Source organism: Telmatherina bonti, assembly GCF_933228915.1.
Source record: "Telmatherina bonti genome assembly, chromosome: 23".
Classification (NCBI taxonomy): Eukaryota; Metazoa; Chordata; class Actinopteri; order Atheriniformes; family Telmatherinidae; genus Telmatherina; species Telmatherina bonti.
In genome coordinates this window covers 3419384-3443337 of record NC_136632.1, presented here as the reverse complement: position 1 = coordinate 3443337, position 23954 = coordinate 3419384, and the positions used below count along the sequence as shown (strand labels likewise).

Sequence of the window (23954 nt, the reverse complement as noted above, 5' to 3'; positions counted from 1 at the left end):
GCATTGTGGGAGTTGTAGTACCAGAGGGAACCCCGTGAGCTGCATGTCTACAGAACAGACGACAGGACACGACATAAAAAGCTCTACATGGTGGTTACGTCACGTCTTCAGACTGCAGATGGTCAACCCAGCCGCATATTGACGTCATGTAGTCAAGCCAGCGCGCGCCGAGCGCGCTTGGTGTGGTCATTACGGTAAACCAGCCAGAATGGGATTACTGGGCGCATACTGGGTGGCTGGTATGCACATTTTTTACTGCGCGTTAACATCCCCCATGTTTCTAATAAACTATTTTACTTTAAATGTGAACATTTTAGTCCGGTGTCGTGCAGGTCACCTGACCTATTGGCTCCACGTCAACTACTTGACAGTGCTGCAAGGAAACAACATCCGGGGAATCCGTCCATGTCAGCAGCCGCCCCAGGAATGACTTAACAGAGACACAGCCACAGGTAACACCACAGCCATATGGCTGCAGTGTAGGACCCCTACCAACACACCTATGGAATTAAATTTGTGTCTTTATTATTCAATAAAAAAAGTTAGATTTGAAACCAAAAATTATTTTTGAGAGAAAAAAAAAAAAGAAAAAAAAAAGTGAGAATCCAATATTTTTGTAGGGATAGAAACTAATTGGGTTCCAATTAAAAAATATATATTTGAGAAAGCTTACTTCTCAAACTTCAATCAAAACTAATGTTTTTAAATCAAAACTACAGATTTCTTCAATCAAAACGAATGTTTATAAGTCAAAAACTACAACCATTGTGCATAATAAGTCCTTTTCTCTTTACAGTTAAAAACATTTGGTTACAAGTTATAAAGTTTTGTTTGCAAATCAGTCCTCTTTGCTTGCAAATTCTGAAGTTTTGGTTGTGAATTTAACTGCATTTGATGGGCGGGGCCTGCGCTGGTGAATGAGAGCAGAGTTTCTATTGGTTGGGTTCACCTGGCTTTGTCGCCAGCTGCACCTTCTGCGTTTCACCCATTTCTCTCTTGCTGTCCTGCAGCAGTTCTCCAGACTAATACTGCGCATTTCCACATTAAGTTAATAAGTGCTTCTATCATGTCAACTTGCTGCTGAGAGTCATGTGGGCCTGGACAGGTTGTGTGTGGGTCAGAAGGAAAGGCAGAGGGGAGACGGGAGGGGGGATCAACTCGCAACTGCAGAAGTTGTGAGCAGGTTTGTCTCACTCACGGGGGAAAAGTGAGGAGGGGGGGCGGGGAGTAAACTGAACTCCTACAGTGGATTTCATGGAGCATGTATCCAAAGTCGAATCTAAGATTGAGGAGGAGCAGTGTGGTTTTCGTCCTGGTTCCGGAACAGTGGACCAGCTCTATACCCTCTTTGGGGTCCTGGAGGGGGCATGGGAGTTTGCCCAACCAGTCTACATGTGCTTTGTGGACCTGGAGAAGGCATTCGACCGTGTCCCCTGGGGGCTCCTGTGGGGGGTACTCCGGGAGTATGGGGTACCGGACCCCCTTGTAAGGGCTGTCCGGTCCCTGTACGACAGGTGTCAGAGCTTGGTCCATATTGCCGGTAGTAAGTCGGATTTGTTTCCGGTGAGGGTTGGACTCCGCCAAGGCTGCCCTTTATCACCGATTCTGTTCATAGCTTATATGGACAGAATTTCTAGGCGCAGCCGAGGTGTTGAGGGGATCCGGCCTGGTGGCCTCAGGATTGGGTCCCTGCTTTTTGCAGATGACATGGTCTTGTTGGCTCCATCTGGTCATGATCTCCAGCTCTCGCTTGAGCGATTCGCGGCCGAGTGTGAAGCGGCTGGGATGAGAATCAGCACCTCCAAATCTGAGACCATGGTCCTCAGCCGGAATAGGGTGGATTGCCCTCTCCGGATTCAGGTCCTGCCTCAAGTGGAGGAGTTTAAATATCTCGGGGTCTTGTTCACGAGTGAGGGAAGGATGGAGCGTCACGCCGGCAGACACGGTGCGGCGTCTGCAGTAATGCGGGCTCTGCGCCGGTCTGTCGTGGTGAAGAAGGAGCTGAGCCAGAAGGTGATTTACCAGTCGATCTACGTTCCTACCCTCACCTATGGTCATGAGCTGTGGGTCGTGACCGAAAGAACGAGATCTCGTATACAGGCGGCTGAAATGGGTTTCCTCCGCAGGGTGGCCGGGCTCTCCCTTAGAGATAGGGTGAGGAGCTCGGTCATCCGGGAGGAGATCAGAGTAGAGCCGCTGCTCCTCCGCATCGAGAGGAACCAGTTGAGGTGGCTCGGGCATCTGGTCAGGATGCCTCCTGGACCTCCCTGGTGAGGTGTTCCAGGCACGTCCCTCTGGGAGGAGACCCCGGGGAAGACCCAGGACACGCTGGAGGGATTATATCTCTCGGCTGGCCTGGGAACGCCTCGGGATCCCCCCCGCAGAGTTGGCAAATGTGGCTGGGGAGAGGGAAGTCTGGGCTTCCCTGCTTAGGCTGCTGCCCCCGCATTGATGGATGGATGGATGGATGGATGGATATACCCAAACTTACGAAGAATATTCTATCTGTGAGATAGGAGTCAGCCCATTTAAAAGCAGTACCTGAGATGCCCATCAGACTTCTGAGTCTGCTTAATAACATCTGGTGGTCTACTGTGTTTAAGGCGGCGCTAAGATCCAGCAGAACCAGAATAGAAAGTTTCTGTGAGTCCAAAGTACATCTTATGTCATCAACAATTTTTAAAAGGGCCGTCTCGGTGCTGTGGTTCGTCCTGAAACCAGACCAATATCTTTCTAAAATAGTTTATTAAAAAACTCATTTAATTGTGTAAAAACAACTTTTTCAGAGGGCAAGTTGGATACAGGTCTGTAGTTATCAATAATGTTTGGATCTAAATAAGTCTTCTTCAGAAGGGGCCTCACCACCGCAGTCTTACAGACAGATGGGAAGACCCCTGTCTGAAGAGAGCAGATTACTATACTTAAAAGCTCCGGCTCAAAGAAACCATAAAATGTTTTTAAAAGCGACGTGGGAATCGGGTCTAAAAGGCACGTCGTTGGGTTTAACTGGGAGAAAACATGACCAAGCATGTTTGCATCAACCAGGACAAAACTCTGCAGTGTTCCTCAGGTAAAAACGATGCTTCAGACCTGTTAAAAGCCACACGTTGATGAGATAAAAGATTGGATCTGATTGCACTGGTTTTACCTCTGAAGTGGTCTGCAAAGTCCTCGCATGCAGCATCTGACGGGGGCATGGAAGACCTGTTAAACTCTGCATTTGTTAAAAGATCAATTGTTTTCAAAAGGAACCTGGTTTTGTTTCTGTCTTTAGTATCTGAGTGAGCCGCTGAATGCCACTTCTCCACTGGCTGTGTGCACATCCACCTGCAACAAGTTCTCCCACCGAGAAATGATGGAGAGGTCTGACATTTTCATCCGAGAGGCTTTTCCACTGAAAGACAGAATCTAATCATGTATGATTTTTAGCTATTTTGTCTGTTATTGTGTGCTTTAAATCTGAATGTGACCTGTTTTATGTCCTTTAACCCCCCCTCCCTGTAGAGACAAAGAGATGTGAAATGAACTGCAACGGATGCTTTTCTTCCCGGCTTTTACTGCTGCTGAAAGTCTCCTCTCTGTTCTCAGGTCATTCATTCTGGTCATGTATAGATGCTGAAAAAAGGTCTGATATCTGAATTCTCTTGAAAAATAATCCTCTCCTAGATATTAGTTTTACATTCCCAACATTTTTTTTTGCTTATTATAAAGAAGACAACAGATATTAGTTCATCAATGTTTGCAAATGTAGACATACCAACAGCAAACTGTCTGTCAATTAACCTGTGTTCAATAAAGTTTTTCTACTTTTAAATAATGCATATTAAACTAGCAGCAGGAAAAGTGGAGAAACTGGCGGGAAGACATTCCTCCATTTCCATCAGCGTTTGGCAGATCCTTCCCCTGACAGAAAAGCTCCAGCTGACGTTCCTCTGTTCAGGAAAAATAAACATCTGAAACGTAGCAGTCCGTATTGATGAATGTTTATTCAGGTAGAAACAGAAGACAGTATTAAATAACATAAATACAGAAGGAGGTCGGTGTGGAGACAGAGACACGGCGGTGCTCACGCTTCTCCGAAACAATCCCAGGAGAATTAATATCACTTATTTCAACTGTTTTCCAGATTTACACACATTATCTGGTTCCATAAACACAGCGGGGTAAAAATAAAACATCTACATCCTGTTCAAACAGATTTCACGTCGTCTACAGAACCGTTTAAATATGATGAACCTGTTGACATTAAATCTGTTTGTGTTTATATTTACAGCCAACATTCCTACAAACAAACAAGAACCCTCCTTTTCCAGGAGCCTTTCAGGAAAAACGGAGACGGGAAGCAGCAGACTGAGACGAGCCTCTGTGTCTCAGTGCCACAGACCTCGTCCTCCCAGCTGACATGAGCGCCATCAGCAGCGAACTCGCCGCCTGTCCAGCGCAGCTCGCTGTGCGGATCCTCTGGGAACGTCCACGATGTGACATTTACACAAAGCTGGGATCAGAAACAAATCCTCCAGATGTTGGAGGCTGTTTGCACAGCAGCAGCCGGCAGACACAACCCAACATGCACACACACACACACACGCAGTGGTTAATGTTTCAGTTGTTGTCAAAGAGCAGTCTTCATCATCCGCGACGAAGCACGACTGAGATGAAGCCTCCTGGCGTCACATCTTCAGGAAACAGTCTCTGGCGTTGCTCCACACCTGGATTCCCTGTCAGCACACAGCAGAAAGAGAACATGAACGCCGTCCGGCACGGCCGGCTGGATTCCTCACACTGAGCTGCAGAACCGTCAGAGGACCAGGAGTCTGGACTGGACTGAAATGATTTACAGTTTATTAAAAAGAAAATGAAGAAATATTAAATCTCCAATGGGAGAAACCGTCTGGAAGGTTCTGATCCGACAACAGAGAAGAACCCGGTTTAGTCAGAAAAACTCCACGCGGTCGTCATAAAGGACAGTTGTTCCCGCTCAGGGCGGACCATTCTGCCTCTCTGGCACCTCCCATCCCTCTATCTGCAGGTTTTTATTGTGACCTCATCAGAGGTCATGTGGTTAACGGCTGATACATCCCAGTCCAGCAGCTAATGTCTAAGATGGTGGCTACATTTCCCAGTAGCCAACACACCAGTGGACGTGCAGATGCTTAGGGGACGGATAGAAAGGGAACGAGAGAGAGAGAGAGAGACAGAGGGCGGACGGAGGATGAGAAGCCTGAGAGGGGATGGAGGAAGCCAGGACAACAGGAACAAGGAAGACGGAGCCAACCTAGACTGGGGAAGCACACCGTGATGGAGGGAAACCAGTAACATGTTGGACTGTAGAAGCTGATCCCATGAGCCAAGGAAGACGGAGTAGCACAGTGAAAGCAGGAAAATAAGGTTTCTGTTTGGCTTGCTGCTTCCTCCACAGGTCTTCCCCCCCGCCCCGCCCACTAATAACCCTCCGGAGTCTCTCTAAAGCTTCTTCCATCCTCCAGGAGAAGCAAGAACTGAGTTCTGTCTCTTGAGGCTGCAAGAACAAGAAAAAAACGTCTTGTTCGGCAGGTCCATCCATCCTCCAGGAGAAGCAGGTCTGCAGCGGGGAGGGGTCACTGCGGGGGGGCGATGTCTGCTTGATGTGCCATGAACCCGGTTGTTACCTCCACCAGGTTGTGTTTTTCCCGCCGTCTTTCTGCTCAAAATAACTCAAAAGGTTACGGACGGATTTTTATAAAAATTTCCAGAGTTGTTGGAAAAGAAGTGATTAAATTCTGGTGGTGATCCGGATCACCGTTTGGATCCAGGAATGTTTTAAAAGGATTCTTTAACATTGTGCTTGGCGGAGGTTTCCACTCTCCGAGTGCTTTTCTGGTTTCATATTTAACGAGCAACTTCGTCGGCAGAAGGGTGGGTCGTGCACGTGGCAGGGCGGGGCGTGCACGCAGCTGGGTCCGAGTGTTTTAATGCTACATGTTAAAATGTTGGTACTTTCTCGCCTGCAGCAGTAAAAACACGGAAGCAGCAACTCCGCTTCATGCTTTCTCCGTGTTAACCACGCCCACCTCACATGTCCGACCAATCACACGATACTTCTCGCAGCCCCGCAAGAAAAAAGTTCTGCAGCCCGGTGTGTCCATAACTGTCTTCAAACACGTCCGCGAGAACAAAATGACGTCATTTTCTTCTCGGAGCCTCGAGAACAAGAAAAAAGTTCTGGCTTCTCGTGGACGATGGAACAGGCTTAACCCTCCAACATCTGGAAGCTTGTCATCCCGAGTCACCATGTGAGCTTTACGTCAATGAAAGGAACGGAAGGTCGATCCAACCTCGGCTTAGAAAGGTGTCGTCATGCATCAGGAATCACGTTTCCATCATGTGTGAATACATGAAATACCACATTCAGTGAGACTCCACATGTCGTTTCCGTGACTACCGACCTTCTTGCACATGCCAATTTGCATGATGGCGTAGCTGATGAGCGCCTCCCGCAGGTCTTTGTCTTTCTGGGACTTGAAGCGCAGCAGGTCTGTCCTGGACTTGGTGACGTGCTCTCTGCAGCAGAACCAGACCATGAACTTAGGAGCAGAAATACGCAGCAGACAGACATGCAAGAAGAAACGTGACATGCTGAAATACATCAGAATAATTCATTAAAGTGGAACTATTATGTGCATTTCAGGCTAATTTATTTTTTATTTCTGAGACCAGAAGGGCTGGGATTGATGGAGTTATTGTCACAAATGGCTTTATTTACTTCAGACCGACCCTCTCCGTAGGCTGTCAGATCAGCCTGCGGGCAAAACGAGTGGATTGAGACTCTTCCGCATTAAGCCCCGCCTCCCGCCACTGCACTACATCGGGAGCGCGCACCGCACCTGCTTTCACCGTCATTGTAACATCTCATAAACAGAAGGATTAGGCTCATATGAACTCAATAAAAAAACAAAATACAATGTCAACACATAGCATCCAGCCCTACATGTTGGAACCTGAATCAGAGCCTGAAAACGAAGTGGAAAACAGCAACCCACAGCAACGAATGCAGCAGGATGTCTCTCTTTGGTAAACTCACCAGCCATCGTTGGAAATAACTTTATCCCACGTTTTCCACCCGCCTGATGTATTTGTACATGTCCTTGTTAACCAGTAGAAGGTAACCAATCACCGAACCTTATCCCCCGGGACGTCACAAGGATTTCCACGTAGAAAAAACTCTCTAAAACGCCGCGTTTTTCGTCGCCATGGAAACCGAACAGAGAGAGTGCTGGAACTCAAACTCAAACTCAAACATGCGTTTAGGTGATAAAAAACAGTGTCGTTCACATGTCTGATGAGGATTCAACACTGTAACACTGTAGAAAGCTCAGAAAACTCCACATACCATCATAGGAACCCTTTAAATATGTCATTAATTAAATCAGATAGTGTCTAATTTGTGTGTATGGATTAGCCCTGCCCACGCTGGGCTTCTTCATTAATTATTGATACAATTTTTACCATAAAATAAAATTATATTTAACTGAATTTATTTCACGTTTTCTGCATGTATCCCTGCGATGGACTGGCGAGCTGTCCAGGGTGTACTCCACCTTTCACCCAGAGCCTGCTGGGATAGGTCCAGCCTCCCTTCATCGGACCGAGCGGTCAGGATGATTGAATGAAGGAATTTCTGCGTGTAATAATTTACTAAACCAATGAGAAGTTTATCAGGTGTGTATTTATGGATTTCTGTGATCCAGCAAGTCTGGCAGCTCACTCGCACTCGGCGGTTTTCTCCTTCACCGTCTCCTCGCTCTCAGTGATCAGCTCCTCCAGGAGGTGCAGCCGGGCCTCCCGCTGCTCCGGGGCGTCCTGGCCAAACAGCTTGTTGGTCATGCCTTTGAAGGAGAAAGTCCGCACCATCTGGGGAGGGACAGAGGACAAGCCTGAAGACGTCCAGTGTGGTCTCGGTGCTGGGGAACCAGTCATCTGAAAGCAACCGTAGGACACACGGTGGTCTTTGAGAATCACCGTGGTAACCAGGCGGTCGGGACAATATGGTGCCTGAACCGTACGACTGAATGACATCACTTCATCTGGACTCGATGCTGAACCTGGTACGCAACCTGAAATGTTCAGGGGAGGACATGCTGCTGGTAACCAGACCCGTAACCAGACCAGAGACCAGACCAGCAACCAGACCAGAGACCAGGCCAGTAACCAGATCAAGAACCAGACCAATAACCAGACAAGAATCCAGACCAGTAACCAGACAAGAATCCAGACCAGCAACCAGACCAGAGACCAGATCAAGAACCAGACCAATAACCAGACAAGAATCCAGACCAGTAACCAGACAAGAATCCAGACCAGCAACCAGACCAGAGACCAGATCAAGAACCAGACCAATAACCAGACAAGAATCCAGACCAGAGACCAGACCAGTAACCAGACCAGAGACCAGACCAGTAACCAGATCAAGAACCAGACAAGAATCCAGACCAGAGACCAGATCAAGAACCAGACCAATAACCAGACAAGAATCCAGACCAGCAACCAGACCAGAGACCAGATCAAGAACCAGACCAATAACCAGACAAGAATCCAGACCAGCAACCAGACCAGAGACCAGATCAAGAACCAGACCAATAACCAGACAAGAATCCAGACCAGAGACCAGACCAGAGACCAGACCAGTAACCAGATCAAGAACCAGACAAGAATCCAGACCAGAGACCAGATCAAGAACCAGACCAATAACCAGACAAGAATCCAGACCAGCAACCAGACCAGAGACCAGATCAAGAACCAGACCAATAACCAGACAAGAATCCAGACCAGAGACCAGACCAGTAACCAGATCAAGAACCAGACAAGAATCCAGACCAGAGACCAGACCAGCAACCAGACCAGAGACCAGACCAGTAACCAGATCAAGAACCAGACCAATAACCAGACAAGAATCCAGACCAGAGACCAGACCAGCAACCAGACCAGAGACCAGTTCTTGTCTTTCATGCTTCTTTGCAGCATCTCGAAGAGTTAAAGCAAAAACTATCCTGGAAAAGCACCTCCCATAGTTTCCAATATCCATTCCAGTCTTATCTGTTCATGGTTACTGGTCATAGCTGCCCTGGAGGCGCCTGACAGAAACATGATGACCAACCAAGCCAACACCACCAAACACCAACACACCAGCGATGCACACACTGAAGACAAGGCGAAGTGTCCCACCAATGACACAACGGCAGGTTGACCGGGGCGACGGGATTCTCCTAGTGGACGACCCACTCTTCCCCCTGAGCCACTGCCACCGTGTGGAGACGCCGTACAGAATATTCTGCCTGAAAATCCTCCAGCTTGACTAGATCTGCAGTGACGGTCTGGGGAAGCATACCTGTGGAGGTCTGCAGAGGCCTCCATAAGCTGGCCAAAGGTATCCTGACATCTGGTACTGGGACCAGATGCTGCTGCAGTGGGACCTGGACTGAACTGGTATTGATGCTATTAACTGGCCTGCCCATTACCAGACCTGAACCCAGTCCAGCACCATCATGTCTCGTTCCATCGACTGCCACCACTGACTGATGCCCTGATCCAGGTCTGGGAGGAGATCCTCGGGAAAACTGTGGCTTCATCAGGAGCCCAGACTGCGTAGGACAGGGGTGTCCAAAGCTGGTCCTCAAGGGCTGCTGTCCTGCAGGTTTTTCATGTGTCCATGCTCCAACACGCCTGGATTCCTTTAAATGGAAGCAAGGACAGATGGAAAGCCAGCAGGATTGTGGCCCTTGAGGGCCGTAGCTGGACCCTCCCTGGTTGTAGGGAGTCCCACACGCCTGTATGTCCTCATTCTGAGTTGTTGTGAGGAGTTTCCACAGAAGTCGGGTCGCTTCTGGTCTGATTCACTGATTCACCAAACGGCTTCATGACTTTGAGCTCTGTTGATCACATCCCACAACACAACAAATAAAGATTTTCAACGGGATCATTTCATGGATCAACATCAAAGAAGTGTTCGCTTTATTTCTCTGAGCAGTGTAGTACCTGTACTGCAGTCATGGCTGCACCTGAGGCCACTGGATCCAAGAAATTTGGCCACTCACGGCCACCGTCCATTCATTAGCATGCTTATACCTGCTTTCACCACTAGATGTCAGTAATTCTTACACACTTTAAGGTAATTATGACTAAACGTGAGATGTTTCTGCATGAAGCCATGGAAAGGTAAATGAAGCCTGAAAACTACTGAGGATGATTCAGGCCAGAAGAAGTCAACGGAGAACACGAGTGTACCCCTGTAGCCAGTTCCTCCCGCTGCTGCTTCTTGGAGATCAGGTCCTGGGAGGCCATCTCAAACTCAAACTTGGTCAGCTCATGTTTCCTGCACACCGCCCTGCAAGGAAGCGAGCACAGCTGAGGATCAGTGTGTGTCCCCGGCGTTACCATGTTGTCATCTAACACGTCTACAAACCCTAACACCCCCCCCCCCCCCCCCCCCCCCCCCCCCCCCCTCCGTCCCAAACAGTAATCTGGAGTAATCTAAATCTTGTTCTTTGTTCTGTTTCTGACATTTCCTAGACGTTTAATCCGTCCGTAACGGTTGGAGTTGTGTTGCCAACAGATGGATCCAAACTGCTGAGAACGTAGCCCCCGCCTCGGTGGAGGCAATAAACTGAAGGAAAAACTGGAGCAGAGTTTCAGGCTTCACGTTCATGAGTCACTCTGTTCTGAAAGGAATTCATGAACGTGATTTTTGTCCTCTGGAGCAGGGATCCCCAGTCCTCGTCCTTGAGGACCGGTGTCCTGCAGGTTTCCCTGCTGGGACACGCCTGACTCAGACAATACACACTGATTTGAATCAGGTGTGTTGCAGCGGGACATGTGGAAAACCTGCTGGACACCGGTCCTCGAGGACCAGGATCGGGGATCCCTGATCTAGAAGACAAACAAACTGCATCTAGTGTCAGACAAACAGGGATAAAGCCTCCGTTACAGGTTCCTCCACAGCAGCGACACTTCAGTCGAGACGTAAACACACAGACAACACAAGGACCTGAACTTTGCTCGGAGCGTTTCACAGCTTTTAGCTGGACGTAAAACGACGTCTCACCTCAGAGCTTCAGCGTAAAACAGATATTCCTTCAGCTGGTCTGCATAGTGTTCCTCTTCCTCTAGGATATCGTCTATCGAAGCAGCATACCTGCAGGAGTACGACCAACAAACCAAGCTGACAGAAGGCGATCATGATGTGTTTGTCGCTGATGTGTTACATAACAGATGGACGAATGGTCAGCGGTACGTACGCATCCATATGATGACCTGCACTCTGCAGTCCATCTCCCATCTCCTTCTCGATGGCGCTCCACTCGCTGCAGCCGACAGACAAACACAGTCAGATGTTTGCAAAACGCTATCAGACTGAAATACAGCGTGAATAAAGCTGGACCTGAACACTCTTCCGTAGTTGCCGTGGACCTTGTAGATGGCGTACAGTCGATCAGCAACCCTCTGTGGAAGACAGACATCAGTCACGTCATGGTCTGAATAGAGATTCACCATGTTTACCTCCAGCCTGCACAACATTCACATTACATCTGTCCACGCTGCAACACATGGTCCCCGTGTTCATGACCATATCCCAAACGCTGATGTGCACTGAGGAGAACCAATCGGGCTCTGAGGTTCTTTCCCACCAGGATAGTCCAGGGGACTTCCCTCACTTCCCTTTTGTTTGGTTTGCTTTCACACTTACTTGGCTCAAGTGGACCGAACCTTCTGGACGACATCAAGAACTGACCTCTACTCACTGATAGAGCCTGGAATCACCTCACAGCAAGAACTAAAGAGGAAAATCCAGCTCAGTGACTGGTCAGGACAGAAACGGCTCGTTCCCTGCAGCTACGACACGCAATCACACGTCATGTAGACCTCAGAGAATCCAGCTGGTCTGGACAGAACGCTGGACTAGGGCTGCTCAATTATGACAAAAATTATAATCTCGATTGTTTTGACTGAAATTGAGATCTGGATTATTAAAGACGATTATCCAGTATTTCTAAACAACGCTGCGCGTCGTGGTGTTCTAGACTCCGTGTCGTGCATTATAACCGTCTAATGTACGGTTCTGAGTTGTTTAATCCGCTTTTACCGCTTTATAGGAACTATTTTACGTCGGTCTGGATGTATGTTTTATACCAAACAACCGCTGTCAGGCTGCAGCGCGTTTCTCTCATTCACCTGTTAAAAGACGGCTGATCTGAACCAGCTGGTTAACACGTTGCTATGGTAACGCCCCGTAACGGAGGGATATTACCGTGTTTAACTGGCCGAACTATGTATAGGAAAATAATGCAGCCAGTTGTCACTGACAATGGTATAAACTATGTTTAGGTGAACTTCCACAACCTACTGCAGTTATTCTACATGGACCTGCAGCCGGAGCCGACTGAGACTGGCCGCCTGGGAGTGCTTTAGGACGGGAGAGGCTCCCGCTGCTCCTTCCTTACAGTAACTGCAGAACAATATGTGCCTTCAAGTCAGTCGCCAAAACACCTGAAAAGTCTCTAATAACTCCAGTAAAAGCTGCTAGATTTGTCGCTTTTAACAAAAAAAGTCTCCAGATTTAGCGAGAAAGTCTCCAAGTTGGCAACAGTGTCTGAATGAAAGCAAAGCGGCTGTGGGAGGAGTTTACAGCACAGCGCTGCAACGCCAGAGACGCTCGATTAGCAGCTGAAGACAGCAGGAGAGGAAACTGCAGAGAGAAAATAATCACACCCTTTTATTTTTATCATCGTTGAAAACTCAGATCGTACTGAGATTAAAACCTGATTCATCGCACAGACCTATGTTTTCAATTCAGTTCAATTCAACTTTATTTATATAGCGTCAAATCACGGCAATGCCATCTCAAGACGCTTTACAGACAGAGGTGAAAACATAATGAAGGCCAATTCATAACAGCCTATATAAGGAAACCAACAGATTGAGTTGAGTCCAACTCAAAGAGAGAGATAAAAAGAAAAAAGAAAGAAGCTCAGTGTATCAGGAAATGTCCCTCAGCAGTCTAAACCTATAGCAGCATAACTAAGGGATGCTAACCATCCCTAGCTATAGGACTTATCAAAAAGATAAGTCTTCAGCCTAGTCTTAAAGGTGGGGAGGGTGTCTGCTTCCCTAACACTAACTGGGAGCTTATTCCATAAGAGAGGGGCCTGATAACCAAAGGCTCTGCCTCCTGCTCGGCTCTTTGAGACTCTAGGAACCACAAGTAAGCCTGCAGTCTGCGAACGAAGTACTCTGCTTGGTATATAAGGAACAATGAGGTCTTTGATATATAGTGGTGCCTGGCTGTGGAGGGCTTTATATGTAAGGAGAAGGATTTTAAATTCTATTCTAGATTCAACAGGCAGCCAATGAAGAGAGGCTAAAACTGGAGAAATATGATCTCTCATGCTGGTTCTGGTCAGGACTCTGGCTGCAGAATTCTGGATCAGCTGAAGGCTTTTCAGGGCATATTTAGGACAGCCCAGTAATAGAGAGTTACAGTAATCTAGTCTCGAAGTAACAAAAGCATGAACCAGTTTTTCTGCATCACTCTGAGACAGAATGTCCCTAATTTTGGCTATATTACGTAAATGAAAGAAGGCTGTTTTAGTAACCTGCTTAATATGTGGGCCAAAGGACAGGTCAGGGTCAAATATTACTCCAAGGTTTCTCACTGTAGCACTGGAAGCTAAAGTAATGCCATCCAGGTTCATTACAAAACCGGAAAATTTAGCTCTGAGTTATTCAGATCCAACGAGAATGACTTCAGTCTTATCTGAGTTTAAGAGGAGAAAATTTCTAGACATCTAAGTCTTTATGTCTATGAGACAATTTTGTAGCCTATTGGGCTGATTTGTTTCATCTGGTTTAAAGGATAAGTATATCTGAGTATCATCTGCATAACAATGAAAGTTTATTCCATGCTGTCTAATAATTTGGCCTAAAGGGAGCATATATAGTGTGAAGAGTATTGGTCCCAGTACAGAACCTTGAGGAACTCCATGACTTACTGTAGTTTGGGAGGAGGACTTGTCATTTACATGAACAAACTGAAGTCTATCAGATAAATATGATTTAAACCAGCTTAAAGCTGTACCTGTAATTCCAATCACCTGTTCTAGTCTTTGTAACAGAATGTTATGATCGACTGTATCAAATGCAGCACTAAGATCAAGCCAGATAAGTACGGACACAAGTCCTTTGTCTGAGGCCATAAGAAGGTCATTAGTAACTTTCACCAATGCTGTCTCAGTGCTATGATGAGCTCTAAATCCTGACTGAAACTCTTCAAATAAATTATTTCTGCTCAGGTGGGCATGTAGCTGAGCTGAAACTATTTTCTCCAGAATTTTGGACATAAACGGGAGATTAGATATAGGTCTATAATTTGCTATCACCTCTGGATCCAGAGATTGCTTTTTAAGTAAAGGCTTGATTACAGCAGTTTTAAATGATTGTGGTACATATCCTGTCACTAAAGACATATTGATAAGATTTAGTAGTGATGTATTAATTAAAGGGAAAATGTCCTTAAAGAGGCTCGTTGGGAGAGGGTCTAAGATACAGGTGGATGGTTTAGATGAAGCTATTATTTTAGTTAATTCAGAGGGTTGGACAGGACAGAAACTATTTAGACACAAGTCAGATCCTGGTTCTAAGGATGCTTCAGAGACCACAACAGGCTCAACATTATAGGTAGAAGGAAGAGTATTGTGAATTTGATCTCTAATAGTGTCAATTTTATTCCTGAAAAAATCCATGAAATCATCACAGCTAAGTGAGAAAGGAATACATGGCTCCACAGCGCTCCGGCTCCTAGTAAGCCTAGCTACAGTGCTGAAAAGAAACCGAGGGTTGTTTTTGTTTTCCTCTATCAATGATGAATAATAAGCTGTTCTTGCCGTATGTAAGGCTTTTTTGTATACGCTTAAACTTTCTTTCCAGGTTAAGTGAGACTCCTCTAGTCCTGATGAAAGCCATCTGTTTTCCAAACGCCTTGATGCCTGTTTTAGAGCTCGAAGCTGGGAATTAAACCAGGGAGCCTTCATAATCTTACCTAATTTCTTCTTCTTTAGGGGGGCAACATTATCCAAGGTTGTACGCATTGAAGCTGTTATAGTATCAGCATGTTGATCAATCTGAGCAGGAGTAAGGCTTAAAGGGGGACTCTCAGTCATGCTAACACATGGTAGAGGTGAAAAAATTGATTCAATTGATTGTTTAAATTTTGTAATATTATTGTCTGATAAACATCTACTATAGTAGAATTAATTTTTGGTCAGTGAGTAATCAAATAAAGTGAATTCAAAGGTTAATAAGAAGTGATCGGACAAGACAGGGTTTTGAGGAAATACTTTGAGCTTATCAGTCTCAATACCATATGTTAGAACAAGATCAAGAGTATGGCCATGAGAGTGAGTGGCTCCATTGACATTTTGTGAAAACCCAATTGAGTTTAGAATAGAGCTAAAGGAAATGTTTAAACTATCATTTTCAACGTCAACATGAATATTAAAATCACCTAGTACAATGACCTTATCAGTAGTCAGCACTAACTCAGACAAGAGATCAGAGAATTCGGTCAGAAACTCGGAGTAAGGTCCAGGTGGGCGATACACTAATGCTAAAAGGTGCGGTTTCTCTGAATTCCATTTTGGATGAGATAAATTTAATGTCAGGAATTCAAAGGATTTATAGTTAGTTTTGTGCTTAGGATTAATTAAAAATTCTGACTGAAAAATAGCTGCAACACCTCCTCCTCTGCCTGTAGTTCTAGGAATGTGAAAGTTTAAATAGTTAGCTGGCGTAGCTTCATTAATACTAACATAATCCTCTTGCTGTAACCAGGTTTCCGTAAGACAGAATAAATCAATGTGGTGATCACATATCAAGTCATTGACTAATAAAGACTTATTTGGGAGGGATCTGATATTCAGTAGGCCACACTTTATTGTCTTATTTTCAGATTTTATTAGATCCCTTGTTTTTATTTTTATGAGGTTTTCACGGTTAACCCCAGAAGTGTTTTTGTGTTGTTTCATTCTTACTGCTGGGAAGTTGTATAAGGTCGGAATGGGGTTTTGGGTGGGCGGCGGCAGGTGGGAAGCTGCAGAAAAGTGTGTAGGACTACAATTCTGCCTCCTGGTCCCAACCCTGAGTTGTCAATTTAGCTGACTAATAACAGAGTCCATATTGCTAGATAAGAGAGCGGCTCCATCCAACGTGGGATGGATGCCATCTCTCCTAATAAGACCAGGCTTTCCCCAAAAAGCGCTCCAATTATCTATAAAACCCACGCTGTTATCGGGACACCACCTAGACAACCAGCGGTTGAAGGATGACATGCGGCTAAACATGTCATCGCTGATTAAATTTGGCAAGGGACCAGAGAAAACTACGGAGTCCGACATGCTCTTGGCAAAGTTACACACCGAAGCAACATTAATTTTAGTGACCTCCGATTGGCGTAACCGGGTGTCGTTACCGCCGACGTGAATTACAATCTTACGGTATTTACGTTTAGCCTTAGCCAGCAGTTTCAAATACGATTCGACGTCGCCCGCTCTGGCCCCAGGAATGCATTTGACTATGGTCCCCGGTGTCTCTAGAGCCACGTTTCTGACTATGGAACTACCTATAATCAGGGTTTCTGCCTCAGCGGGTGTGTCGCCGAGCGGGGAAAATCTGTTAGAAACGTGAACAGGTCGGTGGTGGCCAGTGGGTTTTGGTTTGGGGCTACGTTTCCGCCTGACCGTCGTCCAGCCCGCCTCGGCTCCCGGCTGCGCGGGAACTGCTGAGGGACCGCTAGGTGTGCTAGCTGCCCTGGCTGGTAGCTCCGCACTGGCTAATGGGGGCTTGCTGACTAACTGCTTCCCTAACTGAGTGCGGAGCTGGGCTTCTAACTCACAGAGCCTCGCCTCCAAGGCTGCCAAGCTGCTACACTTAATACACCTACCGTTATCACTAAAGGAGGCGGAGGAGTAGCTGAACATCAGACACACCGAGCAAGAAAAGGCAGGGGAGCGGGGTGTGGGAAGAGAGCTAGCAGCCATGCTAAAACCGAGTGCTTGAGCTGTTTAAGTCAGTAAACAGAAAGCCAAAGATCCCAAAAATAAATGCAATATATAGAACAGTGGTTTGGGAAGATGTTGTGCGCTAAAGTGAGTGGTTGGTTAACAATAGATAGAAGATAGAAAGAAGTTAAAGGAGCCAACGGCTCGTAGCAATCCGCAGTGATACACGCTAGGGAAACAGGAAATGACACAATACGTTACCGCAAAGTCAGCGCGTCCGTTCTATGTTGGACAGAATGCTGGACATTGGACGTAAACAAACGACAGCTTTCCTCTGAACGTATTGACTCAAGTGAGACGTTTTCCAGACTTTCAGGTGAAACAGACGCGTGAGGAACTTACAGCTCGCGTTCGGAGCAGCTGAGATGTGTGAGACTGAAGTTCATCGCTGTAGTGTTTCATCTCCATGAAGCATCTGCAAACACAGAGGATCAATAATCACTCCAATAATGCAGCATTTCACCTTGCATTGTTAAAAATGTTCAATCTGAGACGTGTCTGAGTTTTCAGATTCCCTGGAAGACGCTTTTATGGACGTCGGACCTTTAATTAGATAATCACATGTATTTCCTCCAGAGATCCCGATCAGAGTGTAAATCTGCTTTTTCTTCATATTATCAGAATAAAACACTGAATAAATAAATACATCTGAGCTCCAAAAGGAAAATAAATCATATTGTTGAGTCAGCTGATGAAAAGTCAACATGAACTTACTTATGGGGACTTCTCACCCTGAAGGTGGCGCTTAGAGCTCTGAGTCTGGAATCTGCCTGGAGAGGGACCCACAAGAAGCTTCATGAGTCTTCAACAAGTCAACATAGGATCAACAGAATAAAGGTCCAGTACCTTGGCCTGAAATCCCGTCTCAAACACGGCCTCCTTCCAGCCGTGGTCCTGAAACACAGACCAACACAGACGTCACTGACCCACCTGACCGCGACGCCAACCAGTCTGGTCCGAGATGAGTCTGATTCATACACGGCTCAAAACAGCGACGAGAACACGGCGACAGCTGAGACGAAGTCGCATCGACCCACTTCCTGCGGCTCCGAACTGAAGTTTGGATCTCAGCCGATATTTTTCCAGAACCAAATCTGTTTGTGGGAACATTATTGTGTTTATGGTGATATTAGCTATTATCGTGGTGTTTTATTACGTTGTAGTAATACAACACACGGCTTCTTTATCAAAGAGAAACAGAACAAATACAGTTTAAATGTTTTCCGAAATTATTTGTCAGAAAAAAATCTGAAAGATGAATTATTTAAATGTCATTTTAAAACGGTAGTTACCATCTAGCAGGAACTTTTTAATACAGGGAGTGTGTTGGAAGAGAAGCGGGACGTATGTAAAACATCTGGGAACACTAAACAGTCCAACAGCGGTGCAGACAGATGTGGTCTGTCTGCTCAGACGACTCGTTTCTGATGAAGAAGATTTCATTCAGTCTGGATGTCGTCATGAAGCCAATTTGCAGCGACTTTTAGTTCAGTTTGAGGATCCCACAAACGAGACGGTGCTAGTAGCCAGTGGTTAACATGCTCCACAGGTTTACATGCATCAGAGACAGCATGGCTAACGCTGTGCTGTGGGGGAAGCATAGGCCGTAAGGCGTTTGGTGAAACCAGACGGAAGAAAAACAGCGGTAGAACTCAGAACCAGGTTTCATAGTGAAAGTTTCCACATGAACAGTGTTCACGCTTACAGTTTTTTCATTCAAAATAAACGTTAAATCTGCTTCAAACAGATAGAAAATGACCAGATAAACTGCTGACTCTCAATGGAAACAACCATTCTGAATTAAGCTTCATTTAAACCTTTTTTATTGATGAGTATGATGCAGTTTATAAGGAGGAACAAGCAACTGTGGGGATTTAAATTTACCGAACTGCTAAAGAACAACTGACAGCAAAATTCTGACACATTCACTCATCAGTGTTATTGTAGACTGTTTCTGTTTTAACCATAGACCGTATATGAAAGATGGACGGAGCCTCCTGCAGTTAAAAGTGAAGCCTATGCTTAAGTGTGTAAAACTGTCTTCATCCACTAGGGGCTGCAAAACAGAGCAAATCCTCGTAGACTCCCATGTTAAAAAGACCAACTTCACAGCAGAAATAAACATGTTTACGGCAGGAATAAACATGTTTACGGCAGGAATAAACATGTTTACAGCAGAAATAAACATGTTTAAGGCAGGAATAAACATGTTTAAGGCAGGAATAAACATGTTTACGGCAGAAATAAACATGTTTACAGCAGGAATAAACATGTTTACAGCAGAAATAAACATGTTTACAGCAGGAATAAACATGTTTACAGCAGAAATAAACATGTTTACAGCAGAAATAAACATGTTTACGGCAGGAATAAACATGTTTACAGCAGGAATAAACATGTTTACAGCAGAAATAAACATGTTTACAGCAGGAATAAACATGTTTACAGCAGGAATAAACATGTTTACAGCCTGGTTCAAAAATCCATTTTAGGTTTAACAGGTCAGGTTTACCTTCATGACAACTGTGGGAGGAGTAATTTTTTTTCTAACTCCTCCATTTAAAAGTAATTTCATATAAAAAGGGGCCTCATTTATCAAATTGTGCGTAGCAACAATGACTACAGGTGGCGTACGTACGAAAAACAAGAAATGTGGTGCAAAAAATCTTCCCGCACGCACATCTTAGACCTGTTTCGCTTTATAAATCAGGATCAACACTACATTTTGCACACATGCGGGAACATCTTTGGTTCAAACATGAGAGGATGAGTTTGAGATCCTCTCAGCTGAACGGGACACGTTACCATTTAGTAGCATGTTATGTAGCGTCTCCACTATCTGCAGACATCTGCAGCTGTACAACAGGTTTCCTCCTGGGCATGGAGGCACCTCCACCTGCCTCCATCTGCCCGATGGCCGCTACACCACGTCTGGCTGTGGAGAACATCGTTCTGTTCCTCTGCTCTGGGTTGGGAAAAGGAGCGGACCCGACCTGTCAGTCCCTTCCCTTTGGAAGGTGCCGGACTGGAGTCCAGAGTCTCCATGTTCCATGTCCACCAGCAGGGACAGATAAGCCACATTGGGGAGCATTTTATATCCAACCATCACTTCATGTTCTGTATCTGCAGGTGGAGGAAACACCTGAGCAGCCTGATGATGGGCTGTTGTCATGGCGACCGCCTCCTTTTACCTGCAGGTCTTCATGTAGAGCTTTATTAGTACGGCAGCTTCTGTACGACTTATTAACTGTGTGATGTGGCTTTTCTAACATGTAGAACTGCTTGGTTTCAGAAGATTTTACTGCTGGACGTTTTACGTGCTGGAGGAACTTTTTCTCTTCTTCTGCAGATGCTGTTAATGTCCAACATTCTGGGGGAAAGTTTACATTTCATTTGGAACAAATGTCTCAAATTTCTTTTTTATTTCAACTTTCTCTTTTATTTTCTGCCTTTGGTGTCGCCGTTTCTCCAGATGTTGTCGTACGCCGGGGTCAGCGATGGCGTGGAGGTCGGGACGTTTTACCGCCAAGTCGTGTTTTTATAAATCCCAGAAGCTGACTAGAACTGGTGTACAGCAGGTGTTGTGTGTGTGCAACAGCTTGATGAATGAGTCCGACTCCGACGTACCTCGGTGAGGAAGTGCTGCAGGATCTTGTCATTGGACAGAACGGGATGAGAAGCAACTCGAAGCAGGAAGTTCTCCAGGCCAATCCTGCGACGCTCCACAAAGTCTGGGTCCATGTTGTCAGCGGAGAGCTTGTGCCAAACGAACTCTGCCTGCAGGAAGACAAACACCATCAACATTATGTTGTCTATCATTACCACCTGCTTTTTATTTCACCCATTTTGTTTTACCATATTTATTTATTGATTTTAGGAGGCGCTTTTACTCGACCTATTCACCTTGTATGTAAGTTACTTTTATGACTGCACGAGCAGCTGGTGTTCAACATATCTATCTATCTATCTGTCTGTCTGTCTGTCTGTCTGTCTGTCTGTCTGTCTGTCTGTCTGTCTGTCTGTCTGTCTGTCTGTCTATCTATCTATCTATCTATCTATCTGTCTGTCTGTCTGTCTGTCTATCTATCTCTGTCTATCTATTATCTATCTATCTATCTGTCCGTCCATCCGTCCGTCTATCTATCTATCAATCTGTTTCCTACGGTTTAGATGCAACATGACGTCTTCCTGGGGACTAAACCGTTTATACATGGTGTAGAAGAAGAGCTGTCTGCTCCTCTAGGGTGGGCAGGCATCACATTTCTTTATGATATACAAACATGAAGAAGTAAAGTCTGCACGCTAGAAATGCCCCTTAAAGTTCTAATAATGCAACGTTTTGGGCACGAGGTCTTCTTCAGACATGCAGTAGGTATGAAGACACATGTCCATGTATGCAACTACTGAAAGGTCACCTTATGCACACAGGTGTGATTAAACTTATGTTCAATTGTTTAAAAAAAATTAAAAATTACCTAAAAAGATTTCTTCTAATGTAGAAGTGAAAAGGAGAGAATAGTTCAGCCAACTCACATGATTTCTTTTTACTGGTAATATTATCATTGACTTAACTTTGTCCAGATTCAGTAATGAGTTTGTTCATCATTTTCAGTCAGAACTACTCACATCATTTAGCTTCTTACAAAGACGTGGAAGGAAACCTTCCACCAGAGATATCAACATGTAAAGATGCTCATCAGTCTGCAGCAGCAGCAGCAGAACTTTCTCTGTCAGATGTTTTACTGGACAACAATCTTCATCCTCAGAAGAGATGAAGCTGATTTCCATCCTGCAGGCCTGCTGTTGCCTTTCTGCTCAGGAATCTGTTATTTACGCCTAAATATACAGCCTGTTCGCTTCGAGAGGATGATGCTAAATACATAAATACATAAAGTAAACAGTGCTTTTACAGTACATGAGACAGGGGGAGGCTGGACTCACCCTCTTCTCAGGTAGAGGAGGAACAACGATGTACGGGTAGGTAACGACCAGGTAGCTCCTCAGCAGCTCGAACTCGCTGTATCTCCTCCACAGGGACTCTGGGGGAGGAGGACGGCCTTCCCCCCCTCCATCCATCAGCCTGTGCGCGAGGAGCCAGTCAGAGACACAGTATGGACCACCTAGCAGAGAGCTGGTGCCGGACTGCTCACCTGGTTTCGATCAGATAGACCGTGAACGTCTCCTGCATGCTGACGGAGTTCTTCCCGCTCCTCTTCTCCGCCTCAGCAACGCAGATCTCCATCCTCCCCAGCAGACCCGGGTCCTCCTGGACCTGACCCGGAAAACACGGCGGACCTGGTTTATTCTCTGGTACCAGCCCGTCTCATCCCACCGCAAACCTCCGCGTGCCGTTAGCACAGATGTTAGCCTGCGGAGCTAACCGTGACGTCATCACGGTAACCAGCTGGTACAAACAACCCGTGACGTCATCACGGTAACCAGCTGCTACAAACAAAGCGTGACGTCATCACGGTAACCCAAACACACTGCAGTCACCGTGGTGTTCACGAGCCCTTCGGGGGTCCGGAGGTCCGGGTCTTCATCAGAAACCGGCAGCTCGTCCTTCCCGTCCTCCGTCATCCTCCCCGTCCACACCGGACCGGACGCCGCTGTCGCGTGCCGTGCGTGCATTCTCTGCTTTTATTCTCTTCAAAATAAAAATATGCTCTCTCTCTCTCTCTCTCTCTCTCTCTCTCTCTCTCTCTCTCTCTCTCTCTATATATATATATATATATATATATATATATATATATATATATATATATATATATATATATGTATTATATCTATACATTAAAGTTGTTGCTGAAACATTTTATTATTATTTCATTATCTAATTTTTTTCCATATTTTGCACATTTTCGAATATATAAATACTTTTCCAAACACATAGATGTCAAATATAACATAAAATCTAAATAATAAGTCTGAATCTAAAAATTTAAATAGAGGTGTGTATTAAAGCTAAATATTTAGGCAAGGCAAGTTTATTTGTACAGCACCTTTCATTACCTTACATTTCATAGTGCATGAGGTGAAACATTAAAACCATGACAGATGGTGTGAAAAGCATAAAAAACAATACAAACAGCAAAATCACAATAAAATCTTAAGTTCTATTGAACTAATTAAAAGCAAGAGTAATTAAAAGTTACTGTGCAGATTCCATGCAGGCACAGGGGAAAATAAATGTTTTTCACCTGGATTTAAAAGTGTGGACATGTGGTGAGAGTTTCATCTCCACTGCAGTTTGTTCCAGACTCTGGTCAAAACGGAGAACAGAAATGCTGTGCTGGAGAGCATGTACCCCTCCCTCCATAAAAACACACAAGACAAATACTCGCAACATTGAGCAACATGCTCAAAAACAATTTCACCATCTTTATTTTGAAAAAGGAAAAACTGAATGACCAGTGTTTTCCAGTATCCACCATGGCCCTGCATTCCTCATTCAGACTGCAGACTTTGTTCTGCTGCTCAGAGCTTCTTCTTAACCTCACCTGCAGACACAAGTTTAAATTTTTCTGACATTGTTCCAGATTTTAGAAACAGAACCTCTGTCCAGCTTTCTATCAGAGAGACTCTGCCTCTCTGAAGTGCTTCTTCTATACTCACGTCTTCCAGTTGCTTCTGTTTGGTACCAGTTACTTTTCCAGTCTTTTGCTGGTCCAGTTGAACCACAGTCATTCCTGACTATCTATCTATCTATCTATCTATCTATCTATCTATCTATCTATCTATCTATCTATCTATCTATCTATCTATCTATCTGTCTATCTATCTGTCTATCTATCTGTCTATCTATCTATCTATCTATCTGTCTATCTATCTATCTATCTGTCTATCTATCTATCTATCTATCTGTCTATC

General features: G+C 45.3%; 1 protein-coding gene and 1 long non-coding RNA gene across 4 annotated transcripts; one reads left to right on the top strand and one right to left on the bottom strand.

Annotated features, from left to right (window-relative positions):
• Window positions 1-31: 31 nt before the first annotated feature.
• LOC306773235 lies at window positions 32-4414 on the top strand. The gene is made up of 4 exons (XR_013771793.1): window positions 32-194; window positions 318-452; window positions 3275-3416; window positions 4274-4414. It is a non-coding gene; the product is annotated as an uncharacterized lncRNA (long non-coding RNA).
• Window positions 3973-22683, bottom strand: LOC306773544 (sorting nexin-4-like). 3 transcript variants are annotated; one of them, XM_079263397.1, is made up of 14 exons: window positions 22581-22683; window positions 22235-22356; window positions 22026-22164; window positions 20712-20861; window positions 17931-17978; window positions 17799-17854; window positions 17427-17499; window positions 11414-11475; window positions 11271-11336; window positions 11078-11167; window positions 10261-10360; window positions 7745-7956; window positions 6426-6563; window positions 3973-4718 (listed from the first exon to the last, which is right to left on the bottom strand). In XM_079263397.1, exons 1-14 carry the CDS (start codon window positions 22662-22664, stop codon window positions 4679-4681), a joined length of 1380 nt encoding a protein of 459 aa, XP_079119523.1. In that variant the 5' UTR covers window positions 22665-22683; the 3' UTR covers window positions 3973-4678. The 3 variants fall into 3 exon arrangements, with proteins under 3 accessions (XP_079119523.1, XP_079119524.1, XP_079119525.1); XM_079263398.1 differs by having other exon boundaries at window positions 7745-7890; XM_079263399.1 differs by having other exon boundaries at window positions 6426-6540; window positions 7745-7890.
• Between the last annotated feature and the right edge of the window lie 1271 nt (window positions 22684-23954).